The sequence below is a fragment of the Scyliorhinus canicula genome, chromosome 24, assembly GCF_902713615.1.
Source record: "Scyliorhinus canicula chromosome 24, sScyCan1.1, whole genome shotgun sequence".
Lineage (NCBI taxonomy): Eukaryota > Metazoa > Chordata > Chondrichthyes > Carcharhiniformes > Scyliorhinidae > Scyliorhinus > Scyliorhinus canicula.
The window spans coordinates 7,521,419-7,536,314 of record NC_052169.1 but is presented as its reverse complement, the minus strand read 5'-3'; the positions used below and the strand labels follow the sequence as shown (position 1 = coordinate 7,536,314).

At 50.7% G+C, this 14,896-nt stretch overlaps 1 protein-coding gene and 1 non-coding gene across 2 annotated transcripts in view; both read right to left on the bottom strand.

Annotated features, from left to right (window-relative positions):
- The window catches only part of ccdc33 (coiled-coil domain containing 33), a 302,969-nt gene extending 288,671 nt beyond the window's left edge, over positions 1 to 14,298 (bottom strand). The window contains exons 1-2 of the mRNA XM_038784192.1: positions 14,025 to 14,298; positions 12,160 to 12,339 (exon numbers count right to left, since the gene is read on the bottom strand). Of these exons, the coding sequence (XP_038640120.1) occupies positions 12,160 to 12,339; positions 14,025 to 14,234 (390 nt within the window). The 5' untranslated portion in view covers positions 14,235 to 14,298. The remainder of the gene's footprint in view (positions 1 to 12,159; positions 12,340 to 14,024) is intronic.
- On the bottom strand, positions 5,388 to 5,462 carry trnak-cuu. Its single transcript has one exon. It is a non-coding gene; the product is annotated as a tRNA-Lys (tRNA).
- Positions 14,299 to 14,896: the final 598 nt, after the last annotated feature.

Below are 14,896 nucleotides of genomic sequence, written 5' to 3'. Positions count from 1 at the left end.
CTTTGAGTTGTGACGAGACACTGTATTTAAGTGTGAGTCTTTCTTCGAGTCAGTGGTTGCACCTGGTGATTATCTGCATTAAACTGGTTCATCCAACAATTGAGTGACATCCAAGTGTTTACATATTTCTATGCCTGTGCTCCCCATACAATATCTCCGTCAGTTCTCCTTTGTCATTATCTTCGTTAGACAGGCCAGCATTTGTTACCCATCCCTAATTGCCCATGAACTGAGCTCGGCCATTTCAGAGGACAGTTAAGAGTCAACCACATTGCTGCGGGTCTGGAGTCACATGTAGGCCAGACCGGATAAGGACGGCAGATTTCCTTCCCTGAAGGACATTAGTGACCCAGATGGGTTTTTACAACAATTGATAATAGTTCCATGGTCACCGTTACTGAGGCTACCTTTTGAATCCAGATATTTTTAATTAAAAATAAAGTGAATTTATTAGTTAATTGAATTTCAAATCCTCGAACCTGCGTCCCCAGGGTACGAGCTGGCCCTCTGGATTACAAACACAGGGATATTACGACCATATCACCATTCTTCGGTCCACCAGTCCCGTTTACTGGCGCCGTGCCCCTCCGCCGGCAGCGGGATTCTCCGTCCCGGCAGCTGGCCAATGGGGTTTCCCATTGTGGGCACGCCATTGGGAATAGCGTGGGAGGGGTCTTTGATGATGCTGCCCGCTTTCCCCAGGCAGCGGGAGGTGTAGACGGAGTCAGTGGATGGGAGGCGGATTTGGGTGATGGACTGGGCGGTGTTCACGACTCTCTGTAGTTTCTTGTGGTCCTGGGCCGAGCAGTTGCCATACCAGGCTGTGATGCAGCCCGATAGGATGCTTTCTAGGTGCATCTGTAAAAGTTGGTAAGAGTCAATGTGGATGTGCCAAATTTCCTTCGTTTCCTGGGGATGTTTGGGTGCTTTCTTGGTCGTAGCATCGACGTGTGTGGACCAGGCCAGCTGCCACCTTCCCCGGCACAATCTGCTGACACACCATTCAACGATGGTCTCGGTCCCGGCGCCGCCTCGTCACAGCTGCCGCACAAACACTTTTCACGTCCGACACCCGTAAAATGCAGTGGGCAACAAAGAATTGACAAAGATCGGCGTGGAAAATTTGTTGTTACAAAATGCCGAGGGGGGGCACGCTGCTGGTTTGGATGCCCGCTCCCCTTCTGCAAGGTGGGATACTCGCACGAGACGCCGTAATGCCAACACAACTTCATCACACCCTGCTTTATAGTTCACATGGGCAGGTGGGGGGGGGGGCGGTTTTTGGGGGGAGGGGGGGTGAATGCGCAGTGCAGGACTCCCAATTTACCAACGCCAATTCCAGCCCCAGGCATCAGGACAAACTTGACGTTCGATCCGTAAACACTGGAATATCCAATGGCGGGAGAGGTGACGAGTACGGCTCCAATCAGTGTGCACACAGAGGGAGTGCGCAAGGAGCTAACTGGGCACTGGGCAATAAATGCCAGCCTTGCCAGCGATGCCCAGAATGAATAATTAAAATAAAACACAATAATCTGGCTTCATTATTTTGCTTTCCGCTAGCGAAAGAGTGAGGCACGTGGGAGATTAAAAAAAACTAACTCACAAATCCAATTATTTTGTAAGTGACTGTCACAAGGTTCATTGATTGCAATTTAGCCAGTAAATTAGGCGCGATTGAACAACTTCAATGCATATCGAAGTGCTGCCTCCACTTTGGCAGGGATTCACAGAATACCTTTTCCACAGAAAAGAACATTTCAAGGCCGCATTTTTAATTGAAAAGAGGAAAGCATTGTACAAACAAACAGAAGCCACATCTGTCGTCACCTCATCGATGAATGCACTCCTGCACTCCTTCTTTGTGAAAGCCAGATAGCTTCACCCCCCCACCCCCCCCCCCCCCCCCTCCCCGCCCCTCCCGAATCTATTCTAATTTTCTCTCGTCTCTGCCTTTCTGGAGCCCAGTCCCACGGGTGCCTCTCACTCTCTTATGCAGCCCTTTCAGCCCAACCCAACGAGTTTACTTCTCTCGTGAATCTGTGGGATTCGCTAGCCCAGAGTGCGGTGGATGTCGAGACGTTAAGTAAATTTAAGGAGGAGATAGACAGCTTTTTAATTAGTGATGGGCTGGAGGTGGAGAACGGGCGGGCGAGTGCAGTTGAGGCCAGGATGAGATGGGCAGCACAGTGGCACAGTGGTTAGCACGGCTGCCTTACAGCTCCAGGGACCCGAGTTCAATTCCCACCGCGGCTGACTGTCTGTGCGGAGTCTGCACGTTCTCCCCGTGTCTGCGTGGGTTTCCTCCGGGTCCGGTTCCCTCCCACAGTCCAAAGGTGTGCTTGTTGGGTGGATTGGCCATGATCAATTGCCGCTTAGCGTCCAAAAGGCTAGGTGGGATTACGGGGATAGGGCGGGGGATTGGGTCCAGGTCTGGTGCTCTTTCAGTGGGACAGTGTGGACTTGATGGGCCGAAATGTCTCCTTCTGCATTGTAGAGGTTCTATGAGATCAACCATGGCTGTATTGAATGGCAGAGCACGCTGGGGGGGGGGTTGAATTTCGAACCCGAACAGGCGCCGGAGTGTGGCGACTAGGGGATTTTCACAGTAACTTTTTTTTAATGTAAATTTACAGTACCCAATTATTTATTTATTTTTTTCCAATGAAGAGGCAGTTTAGCGTGGCCAATCCACCCACCCGGCACATCTTTGGGTTGTGGGGGCGAAACCCACGCAGACACGGGGAGAATGTGCAAACTCCTCACGGACAAGGACCCAGGGCCGGGATTGTGACAAGGGGCTGGTTTAGCACAGTGGGCTAAACAGCTGGCTTGTAATGCAGAACAAGCCCAGCAGCGCAGGTTCAATTCCCGTACCGGCCTCCCCGGACAGGCGCCGGAATGTGGCGACTAGGGGCTTCTCACAGTAACTTCATTGAAGCCTACTCGTGACAATAATAATAATAATTATTACAATAATAAAGATTCTTAATATGTCAGCGTCTGCTTTTGAAACGGCAGCGCAATGTTGCCTGGTTCCTAGTGATCGTCATGGCTATGTGTCAGTCGTTGACAATCTGTAAATTCAGATCTTGGCAGCTACAAGGGAATCATTAAAGAGGCTGTTTTTAATCTCAAAAGACCAAAAACGTGTAAAGCACTCGCTGCTACACAGGCAGCAATCACGTACGATCAGGTGAAACGAGCTTCATATTTAGGTGGCCACAGCAACCCTGTGTCGATTCAAGAGTTTCCCGGGAGCTGGGAGAACAACGGACACAGTTATTATTCCAGTTGAATGTACTTTAAGTAGCTCTTTCCCCGGAACCGACATCTGTCTCTATCTCCAGTTGCGACAGTCATTCGATTTAAGACTTAATAGAATATAATATGGTCGCCAATGCCGCCTTAGGGCATGGAGAGAGAGAGAGACATAATGGTTCTGGCCTTTACGGATTCCCTGCTTTCGATTCGAACAGGCACCTGAGTGGGAATCGTGCGCGTGCCTTACACAGTGACCCGGGTTAATTGCTGGGCCCGGGCTACACGTGGATTGAGTGCGTCAAAAGGTTTTGGGTTGGGCAGCACGGTGGCCTAGTGGTTAGCACAGCTGCCTCATGGCGCTGAGGTCCCAGGTTCGATCCCGGCTCTGGGTCACTGTCCGTGTGGAGTTTGCACATTCTCCCCGTGTCTGCGTGGGTTTCGCCCACACAACCCAAAAATGTGCAGGGTAGGTGAATTGGCCACGCTAAATTGCCCCTTAATTGGAAAAAATAATTGGGTACTCTAAATTTAGAAAAGGAAAAAAAAAGGTTTCAGGTCACCGGGCCAGTCGAGAAAAATCAGCGTGAAGCAAAACAGTGACAGTCCTCACAATAAAGAAATGAAAGGCAGCAGGGTGGCACAGTGGTTAGCACTGCTAACCCACGGCGCCGAGGTCCCAGGTTCAATCCCGGCCCCGGGTCACTGTCCGTGTGGAGTTTGCACATTCTCCCCGTGTCGGCTTGGGTTTCCCCCCCACAACCCAAAAATGTGTAGGGTAGGTGGATTGGCCGCGCTAAAATTGTTCCTTAATTAGAACTTGTTTTTTAAATAAAAAAAGAAAGACTTGCATTTATATTGCACCTTCCATGACCCAGAACAGCCCAAAGAGATTTACAAAGAATAAAGTACTTTTTGGAGTGTAGTCACTGTTGTAATGGAGGAAACACGGCAACCAATTTACATATGAACATATGAGTTAGAAGCAGGAGTAGGCCACTCGGCCCCTCAAACCTGTTCCTCCATTCAATAAGATCATGGATATTCTGCTTGTAACTTGAGCCCTGCCCCCAATAACCATTCTCCCCCCTTTGCTTCTGAAGAATCTATCTGCCTCTTTTTCAAAGGTATTCACAGACTCTTCCTCATCAGGGCGATCTCCCCAGCACTTCTTTGAACATGGGATCTTGAGTAAGTACTACGGGGTGCCATGGTCTAGCATGCAGTCCAAAAGACAGAGCAGTCGATAGAACAGCACTCCCTCGGTATTGAGCTGCAAGGGTTCCCCAAGATTTTCCACTCGACTCTCAGACTAAAAGACGAAAAGCTTTTAAAAAATAATCTGTATTGTCACAAGTCTTTATTGTCAATGCAATGAAGTTACTGCGAAAATCCCCACGTTGCCATATTCCAGCACCTGTTCAGGTACACAGAGGGAGAATTCAGAATGTCCAATTCACCTAACAAGCACGGGCGAGAATCGTAAAGGCTGCCGTGGGACAGGCTGTGACCCACGGCAGCCTTCACGCCCACTTCCAGGGCCAATGACGTCGACCGCGCATGCGCAGTTGCCATCTGTTCCCTCAGCCGCCCCGCAAGATGTGGCGGCTTGATCTTGCGGGGCGGCGGAGGGAAAAGAGTGCGTCCGTGGTACTGCCGTCCCAATCGGGCCCCCAGATGCCCCAAACGGGCATCTGGCGCCCGTTTCACGACGGCAGCGAGCAGGTGTGTTTGCTGCCGTGTTGAAACGGGCGTGAAGGCCCGGCCGCTCGGCCCATCGGCCTCGGAGAATCGCCGCTCGTGGTAAAAAATGGCGAGCGGCGATTCGTGGCGTGGGTAGGGTGTGAATGGGGGGAGAATAGCGGGAGGGCATGAAAAATGTCAGGAGGCCCCCCCGCTATTCTCCCACCCGGCGTGGGGGGCGGAGAATCGCGCCCCACATTTTTCGGGACTTGTGGGAGGAAACCGGAGCACCCGGAGGAAGCCCACGCAGACACAGGGAGGACGTGCAGACTCCACACAGACAGTGACCCAAGCCGGGAATCGCACCTGGGACCCTGGCGCTGTGAAGCAACAGTGCTAACCACAAACGGTACAGCTCAATGTTCTCAGATTAAAGAAACTGAAGCCCCCAACGTGGGGCTCAAACCCACGACCCTGGGATTAAGAGTCCCATGCTCTACCGACCGAGCTAGCTGGGCTGCTACGAACGTAATCATAGCCAACACCCATATTAACGTAGCCGATACCCCACAGTATTCTGGAGAATGGTCTAAAGAACCAGTCACCATTCTTATGACAACGCTGTACCTTCACTACGAACCCCATCATTGCTCAAATTCCCCTGATTAGCCGGGGCTAATTTATCCTATCGTGCTTTTTATTCTCTTCATTGACATCAGGGTAACTTCCGGCACCCCCCCCCCCCCCCCCCCGCCGCCCCCCCCCCCCCCCCCCCCCCCCCCCCCCCCCCCGCCTAGCTGCGTCGATCCATTTATGAAACGTCTAAAAATATCTGCTCTAATTAATAAAAAATTAATAATTTGTTTTGCCAATATCCTTGTTCACCTCCCTGGAGACTTCAAGCCACAATGGAGCATAATGGAGCATTAAATTGCCGGCGACGGCATCTCCTTAAACACATGATAATCACAAAGTATTTAATTACTTGGGAGGCAGGCACAAAGCTGCAGTTATAAGGCGACTGGTTACCCGTCCTAGCCACAAGCATTCAGCAAGCGTCGGGGCAGAGTCTCCATAGAAGTTGGGGGTGTGGGGGGGGGGGGGGTGACGCGAGGCGGGGGAGCTGACAATTTACAGGTTGGCAGCCGTCATGGGGACTGGCCAGCATTTACCTGCCTCCAGGCAATTTATAGGAGGTTATTTGGGTGTGGGGGGGGGGGGGGGGGGGGGGGGGGAGTTGGTGATGGCTGCCCATTCATCCTCAGGTGGTGGGCAGCCATTTAAATCAACTCTCCCTGTGCCGAATGGAGATTTCCAGGCGCCGTGTGTGGCCCATAATAATAATAATCTTTATTGTCACGAGTCGGCTCACATTAACACTGCAACGAAGTGACTGTGAAAACCCCCTCGTCGCCACATTCCGGCGCCTGTTCGGGTACACGGAGGGAGAATTCAGACTGTCCAATTCACCTCACAAGCACGTCTCTGGGGACTTGTGGGAGGAAACCGGAGCGCCCGGTGGAAACCCACGCAGACAAGGGGAGAACGTGCAGACTCCGCGCAGAGAGTGACCCGAGCCGGGAATCGAACCTGGCACCCTTGAGCTGCGAAGCAACAGTGCTCACCACTGTGCTACCGTGCAGCAGTTGCTGTTACTGCAGACCCTTTGGAGGGGTTTCCTCTCCAGTCAGGCACTTGTGGCTGTTTTTAAATTTGGGACCTTTTTAACGTTTCTTCAGAAGGCACCTCCATCTTGAGGAACCCTCCCTCTCTCTCTCTCTCCCTCCCTCCCACATTGGCAGCACTCACCTCTAACAGGGGGGGGCGAACAATCTGTCACAGCTGGAGCACCTTCTGTTGGCCTCTGGAACTCAGGGTCATCCATTGGACGGTGGGTGCATACTCTGGCCACCGATTGGACAGCAGCAAGAGCTCACCCTGGACACTGATCTGACCACTGATTGGATGTCAGGTACATAATCTGGCCACTAATTGGATGGCCGGTGAAGGGGCGGCATGGTGGCGCAGTGCATACCCTGGCTACTGATTAGATGTCAGTTGCATACCTGGCTGCTGATTGGATGTCAAGTACATATCCTGGCTACCGATTGGACAGCAAGCACATATCCTGGCCACTGATTAGCCGTCAGCTATATGCCCTGGCTACTGATTGGACAGTGAGTGCCACTATTTGCCAGGTAATGCACGGCTGTTTTATTTTGTTCCCTCATTGATTTCATAAGGGCAGCACTGGCAAGGCCTATCCTTGTTGCCTATCCTTAATTGCCCTTGAGCTGAGTGTCTCGCTCAGCGATTTCAGAGGGCATTTAAGAGTCAACCACATCGCTGTGGATCTGGAGTCACATGTAGGCCAGACCGGGTAAGGACGGCAGATTTCCTTCCCTAAAGGGGACATTAGTAAACCAGATGAGTTTTTACAACAATCAACAGCAGTCTCATGGTCCTCATTGCTGAGACTAACTTTGGATTCCCTATTTTAGTAATTCAATATAAAAATCCATTAGCTGCCATGGTGGGATTTGAACCCACATCCCCAGAGCGTTAGTCTGTGCCTGTTGATTATTAGTCCAGTGACGTTACGACTAAACCACCATCTCCCACAGGCGACTTCCTCTCAAGGTGGAGACAATACACAAAGCTACAAATCTTTGACACCCTCCAAAGCCTGTGTCTATCCTGACAGATCTGGGAACAGACCCTGAGGATAACAGTTAACAAACTCCAACACCTTATCAGAGAGCTGTCTCAACTCAACATCATTTTTAAAAACAGAATTGTTGGTGGCATCTTCCCTGATATTTCACCTTGTTACTTCGTCCCAGATACGACAGCTTTTTAAATCTCCTGTCAGTGTTTATTAAGTTGCCTGTATTGCGTGCGTTCTGCTTCCAGTTAAAGTCCACAACTGTATTTAATGGTTCACGGCTCCTGCTGCTCAGCTGTTTATATGTCAACCTTTAACACAGCGCAATAAAAACGCGCCATTGTAATAATCTGAAATCTCGCTCATCTGCCGGGGATCGAAAGCTTCTCCCTCCCCAAGATTTTACTAAATGCTACAAAGGAACATTAGGGAGCAGGAGGAGGCCATTCGGAACTTCGAGCCCTGCTCCACCATTCACTTTAAAAAAAATAAATTTAGAGTACCCAATTCATTTTTTTTTCCAATTAAGGGGCAACTTAGCGTGGCCCATCCACCTACCTTGCACATCTTTGGGTTATGGGGGCGAAACCCACGCAAACACAGGGAGAATGTGTCCACACGGCCAGTGACCCAGAGCAGGATCAAACCTGGGACCTCGGGCACCGTGAGGCAGCAGGGCTAACCCACTGCACCACCGTGCTGGCCCTCTCTCCGCCATTCACTGCGATGATGGTCGATCCTCGATCCCAACGCCATATTCCCGCTTTCTCTCCATACACCAGTAGTGCCATTAAAATCTAAAAAGGTTATCCATCTCTTTCTCGGATATATACACCTCCCCAGCCTTCTGTGGTAGAGAATTCCACTGGTTCACCACCCCCCTGAGTGAAGAATTTCTCCTCACCTCAGTCCTAAATGGTCTCCTCCACATCCTGAGATCGTGACTCCTTGTTCTAGATTTCCCAACCAGGGAAACATCCTTCCTGCATCTGGTGTGTCCATCCCTGTTCGAATTTTACACCTTCCAATCAGATCTCCTCTCATCCTCCTAAACTCTAGTGAAGACCGGTGCTATGTCTTTTCGTCCGACGTCACTTCGTCCAACGACACTTCGTCCACGTCTTTTGGTCCAACGTCTTTTTGTCCGCCCGTCTTTTGGTCCAACGTCTTTTTGTCCGATGACTTTTTTCGTGAAAGACTTTTTGTGACTTGTTACGTTTTTTTGTCGGATGATTTTTTTTGTAAAAGACTTTTTGTAACTTGCTTAGTAGCACTCCACTCCACTCCACTCCACTCCCCACATTAACTTTTTGTAAATAGAAATCTTCTCTAATGCACATAGCAAGGTATAATATGCAATAAAGGATTTTTATTACCGGTCTCTTTCTTAATTCGGGAATTTTAAGTAATTAATAAACTTCTAGATTTTTTAACTGCATTTTTAGATTTTTTAAACTGCATTTTTCAACTTGCATTTTATCAATTACTTGCATTTTAGCAATTAAATTCACTTGCTGTATTGTACTTGCATTTTATCAATTAAATGGTTTTATACGGAGTTAATTTGTAATTGGATAATTGGACGAAGTGACGTTGGACCAAAAGACGGGTGGACAAAAAGACGTTGGACCAAAAGACGTGGACGAAGTGTCGTTGGACGAAGTGACGTCGGACGAAAAGACGCAACACGGTGAAGACCAGCCCAGTCGACCCAGTCTCTCATAGAACATAAATCATGGGCGGAATTCTCCGCCACCCGGAATCGGCGGGGGTGGGAATCGCGCCGCGCTGGTCGGCGGGCCCCCCGCGGCGATTCTCCGGCCCGCGATGGGCCGAAGTCCCACCGCTGACAGGCCTCTCCCACCGGCGTGGATTAAACCACCTCTGGTGCTGGCGGGATTGGCAGCGCGGGCGGGCTCCAGGGTCCTGGGGGGGGGGGGGGGGGGCGCGGGGCGATCAGACCCCAGGCGGGTGCCCCCACGGTGGCCTGGCCCGCGATCGGTACCCACTGATCGGCGGGCGGGCCTGTGCCGTGGGGGCACTTTTTTTCTCCCGCCCCGCCATGGCCTTCACCATGGTGGGGACGGAACAGACCCCCTCCCCTGCGCATGCGCCGGTATGACGTCAGCAGCAGCTGACGCACCGGAGCATGTGCGGACTTCCGCCGGCCGGCGAAGGCCTTTCGGCCCCGGCTGGCGGGGCGACAAAGGCAGCTCGCGCCGGCCGGCGGAGCGGGAACCATTACGTCTCGGGCCTAGCCCCTAAAGGTGCGGAGAATTCCACACCTTTGGGGAGGCCCGACGCCGGAGTGGTTCACGCCACTCCATCCCGCTGGGACCCCCCGCCCGCTGGGTAGGGGAGAATCCCAGCCCATAGGATTTACAATGCAGAAGGAGTCCTCATAGGACAGTTCCACCAAGCCTGATATTGGCCTTGTGAATCTCCACTGCACTCCCTCCTGTCCCGACCTGATCTCTACTTCAACTCCATTTGTCCAATTTTCCTCCACTACCCTTCCAGCAGCAACAACTTACATTTCTGCAGCACCTTTACCCTAATGAACTATCCCAAGTTTCTTCACAGGAGCATTATAAACTCAAATATGGCACCGAGACACACAAGGAGACACTGGGGTAAAATATCCAGTCCTGCCCACAGCAGATATCGTCCAGGATGACGGGGCCAACAAAAGGTCCGTTGGGCGAGAATTTCTGGTCTCGGAGCGAGCGAGCAGATGAGACCTGAAGTGTTGGTTAGTGTAGACTTGAGAGATGAACAGACACTTCCAACACTGATGAAGGTTCAACTCAATTTTATTAACTATTTCTAACTAACTAACACACGATGACTGTGGGTCTAAATGATGCTAACTTAAACTAGAGACCTAAGGGGCCTCACGGTAGCATGGTGGTTAGCATAAATGCTTCACAGCTCCAGGGTCCCAGGTTCGATTCCCGGCTGGGTCACTGTCTGTGTGGAGTCTGCACGTCCTCCCCGTGTGCGCGTGGGTTTCCTCCGGGTGCTCCGGTTTCCTCCCACAGTCCAAAGATGTGCGGGTTAGGTGGATTGGCCATGCTAAATTGCCCATAGTGTAAGGTTAATGGGGGGATTGTTGGGATACGGGTTACGTGGGTTTAAGTGGGGTGATCATTGTTTGGCACAACATCGAGGGCCGAAGGGCCTGTTCTGTGCTGTACTGTTCTATGTTCTATGTTCTATAAGCCTTGTCCGAGCCAGTTGATTCTCTCAGCACGTGGTGGGAGTCTGTGCTGGGCTGGATGAGTTCTTGTTACACTGAGAGGCAGCACCCAGAATGAACGGGAACCGTGGTGCCCTCTGCCTTTATAGTGTGTGTGTTCTAACTGGTGATTGGCTGCGGTGTTTGTACATGTTGATTGGTCCCTGTGTGTGTCCATCAGTGTGTGTCTGCACTATGATATACTGGTGTATATTATGACAAGACCTGGAAAATTTCTCCCACTATCATGTCAGATGATCAAACGCTTGGTGAAAGTGGTGTCTGGGGGCAGCACGGTGGCGCAGTGGATATCACTGCTGCCTCACGGCGCCGAGGTCCCAGGTTCAATCCCGGCTCTGGGTCACTGTCCGTGTGGAGTTTCCACATTCTCCCTATGTTTGCGTGGGTTTAGCCCCCACAACCCAAAGATGTTCAGGCTAGGTGGATTGGCCATGCTAAAATTGCCCCTTAATTGGAAACAAATGAATTGGGTACTCTTTAAAAAAAAAACTGGGATGCACTATATGGCTAGAATCAGAGGATCACAGAGACCTGGGTAAATTGTGGGACTGGAGGAGATTACAGAGATGGGGAGAGATGAGATCACGGATGGACTTTCGAATAAGGATGTTGCTCGATCGGGGCCAATGTAGGTCAGCGAGCACGTGGGTGATAGGGGATAGAGGGCACAGGCAGCAGAGTTTGAAGTTCACAGAGAATAGAACATGGGAAACGGCCCAAAAAACCCACCCATCTCAGCCATGAACATTCCAATTGAGCCCAATATCCATGGCCTGTGGGGGGGGTTTCAGTTCCAAGTTTCTACCAGGCTGCGTGTGAAAATCAGAGTTTCTCGATTGCAATGCGAATGACCCAACCATGAATTTTTAAATGAAGTCCCTTCGCACTGTTGCTTCACAGCGCCAGGGTCCCAGGTTCGATTCCCGGCTCGGGTCACTGTCTGTGCGGAGTTTGCACGTTCTCCCTGTGTCTGAGTGGGTTTCCTCCGGGTGCTCCGGTTTCCTCCCACAAGTCCCAAAAGACCTGCTGTTAGATAATTTGGACATTCGGAATTCTCCCTCTGTGTACCCGAACAGGCGACTAGGGGCTTTTCACAGTAACTTCATTGCAGTGTTAATGTAAGCCTACTTGTGACACTAATAAAAAATTATTATTATTTTTGATTTACCTCAGCCGAGGAAATAGTTTTTCCAAACCGTTCCAAATCATTTCAACATCTTAATCATCTCAATCAGCTGGCCCAACGAGCAACGACACTCTCAAAAAGCCCCGCCAAATCCATCATACTTACGTGCGTCCCAGGAAGTGCTTCAGGGGTCCTCGCAGGTGTGTGCTCAGCAGATGAAAGATGGAAGCTGCAATCGCTAGGCAACCGTTGATGGATGGCGTGCCCCTCCACTGGACCAGGAGGCAGACTTTCCTCAGGAGCTTCAGGTGATGGATTGGGATTGGTGCCTTCCACAAGTTCACTCTGCGGTCGAGGCAAAAAGTTGAATGCAAAATGGTCAAAATTCTGAAACCCCTTCCCTCCTCTTGACAAGGTCATCAAGAAAGCATACGGAATTGGACGGGGCATCGAGTATAAATACTGGAAAGTCATGCTACAGTTGTACAGAACCTTGGTAAGGCCGCACTTGGAATATTGGGCTGTGGTGAACGGTATTAATAACTGCTGTAAACGGTACCTGACCGTTAATACCTTGCCCCTTTAAGATGCTTGGAACCCTGGGGAACTCCGCCTCTGGCTACGCCCCCAGGAAACGGTATAAAGGATAAGGCTCCATGCGGTGAGCACACTTCTCTCGGATGCTGTTCAGTTCTCTGTACATTAAAGCCTTTTGATTACCGACCTCGCTCTTGCGTCGTAATTGAGGGTCCCTGATGCGCACAACACTGGTCGCCACACTACCAGAAAGGATGTGGAGGCTTTGGAGAGGGTGCAGAGGAGGTATACCAAGATATTGCCTGGTCTGGAGGGTGTTAGCCATGTGGAGAGGCTGAATAGCAACCAAGATGGTGAAAATAACATGGATTTTTAGCTCAAACCCTGACGTCGAGGTTTTAAAATGGCTGAGTGGCTTCAAAGGGCAGTTTTTAAAAATAAATTTAGAGTGCCCAATTATTTTCTTTCCAATTAAGGGGCAATTTAGCATAGCCAACCTACCTAGCCTGCACATCTTTGGGTTGTGGGGGTGAGACCCACGCAGACACAGGGGAGAATGTGCAAACTCCACATTGACAGTGACCGGGGCCGGGATCGAACCTGGGTTCCTCAGCGCTGTGAGGCAGCAGTGCTAGCCACTGAGCCGCCGTGCCGCCCTCGAAGGACAGTTAAGAGTAAGCCATGTTAGTGTGGCCTTTGGAGCAGTGTCTAGGCCAGACCCAGGTAAGGATGGTAGGTTTCCCCGTAGCTGGAGCCTCGCCAATATTAGTGGTGCCTTTTCCATATTGTTATCACCTTCTGAAGGACGTTAGTGAACCGGTTGGGTTTTCATGACAACCAAACAGCCATTTAACTTTGCATGATTGGTATTGGGAATCTGGAACCTTCCCCCACAGTAGCAGGGAACAAATTGAAAATCACGAAACCGCCATTGACGTATTTTTGTTAGACTTAAATCTTAAGGGTTGCGGAAGCACGGTAGAATTGTGGCTAGCACAATTGCTTCACAGCTCCAGGATCCCAGGTTCGATTCCGGCTTGGGTCACTGTCTGTGCGGAGTCTGCACGTCCTCCCCGTGTGTGCGTGGGTTTCCTCCGGGTGCTCCGGTTTCCTCCCACAGTCCAAAGATGTGTGGGTTAGGTGGATTGGCCATGCTAAATTGCCCTTAGTGTCCAAAATTGCCCTTAGTGTTGGGTGGGGTTACTGGGTTATGGGATAGGGTGGAGGTGTTGACCTTGGGTAGGGTGTTCTTTCCAAGAGCCAGTGCAGACTCGATGGGCCGAATGGCCTCCTTCTGCACTGTAAATTCTATGAATTCTATGAAGCCAAGGCAAGATACGATTTATATTCATCAGCCACGATCCAATCAGATGGCGGCAGAACATACTGGAAGGGCTGAACGGTCTTGATACCATTTTCGAACACGTGTCAAGGCTTTGACAATCCTCCCACATCAATCGAATAAAAGCTCAGTCAGTACATTCAGCTCTTACCTGAAGGTTGGGCGAATGTGGTGTCGGAGTAGTTGCCCATTGCCGTGGCGATGCTGTGAATGACTGAGGCACTTCCTGTGTTGGGGTAAGGAGGTGAGTGTGCCCTCCCTCTTTGCTCAGCAGTGGTGAGGAGTCACTCCATGGCCCCAGATCCTGGGGGAGTCGCACCTGGTGAAAGGACACGTTAAAGGCCATCCTCCCACAATGCATTGCGAGCTCGTTGCCCTGCACCCGCAGCAAAGCCACAGTGTTGCTGTAGCAGTAAAAGTCCTCGTATTCCTTGGCGAAAACATTTATTCTGGGGGCGTTGGTGCGGGGGTAGATGGCGAAAAATGCCTCCCCCTCCTTGACACTCTTCAGGGCTGAGCCAATCAAGCGAAAGGCTTCGATACGCAGCCGGACATCGTGGTTTTTATCATTTTGACAGTAACCTGCGAAAATGAAGAAAGATTTAAATTCACACTCTGCTTTTTCACAACCATGGGCATCGCAAAGTGCTTCACAGCCACTGATGTACTTTTGAAGTGTTGGGAACTTCGTAGCCAATTGGCTTCCAGCAAACTTCAATATACAGCAATGGCCTCAATAATCTGTCTTACCTGTTGATTGGAGGACAAATGTTGACTGAGAATTTCCCTATTCTTCTTTAAATAGGGCCATTGCTCTTTTACACACACCCAAGAGGGCAGACACGAGGTTTGACATCTCAAGTGAAGGAACGCACCTCTGACAGTGGGGCGTACCCTCAGTACTGACCCTCTGACAGTGCAGCACTCCCTCAGTACTGACCCTCTGACTGTGCAGCACTCCCTCAGTACTGACCCTCTGACAGTGCAGCACTCCCTCAGTACTGACCCTCTGACAGTGCAGCA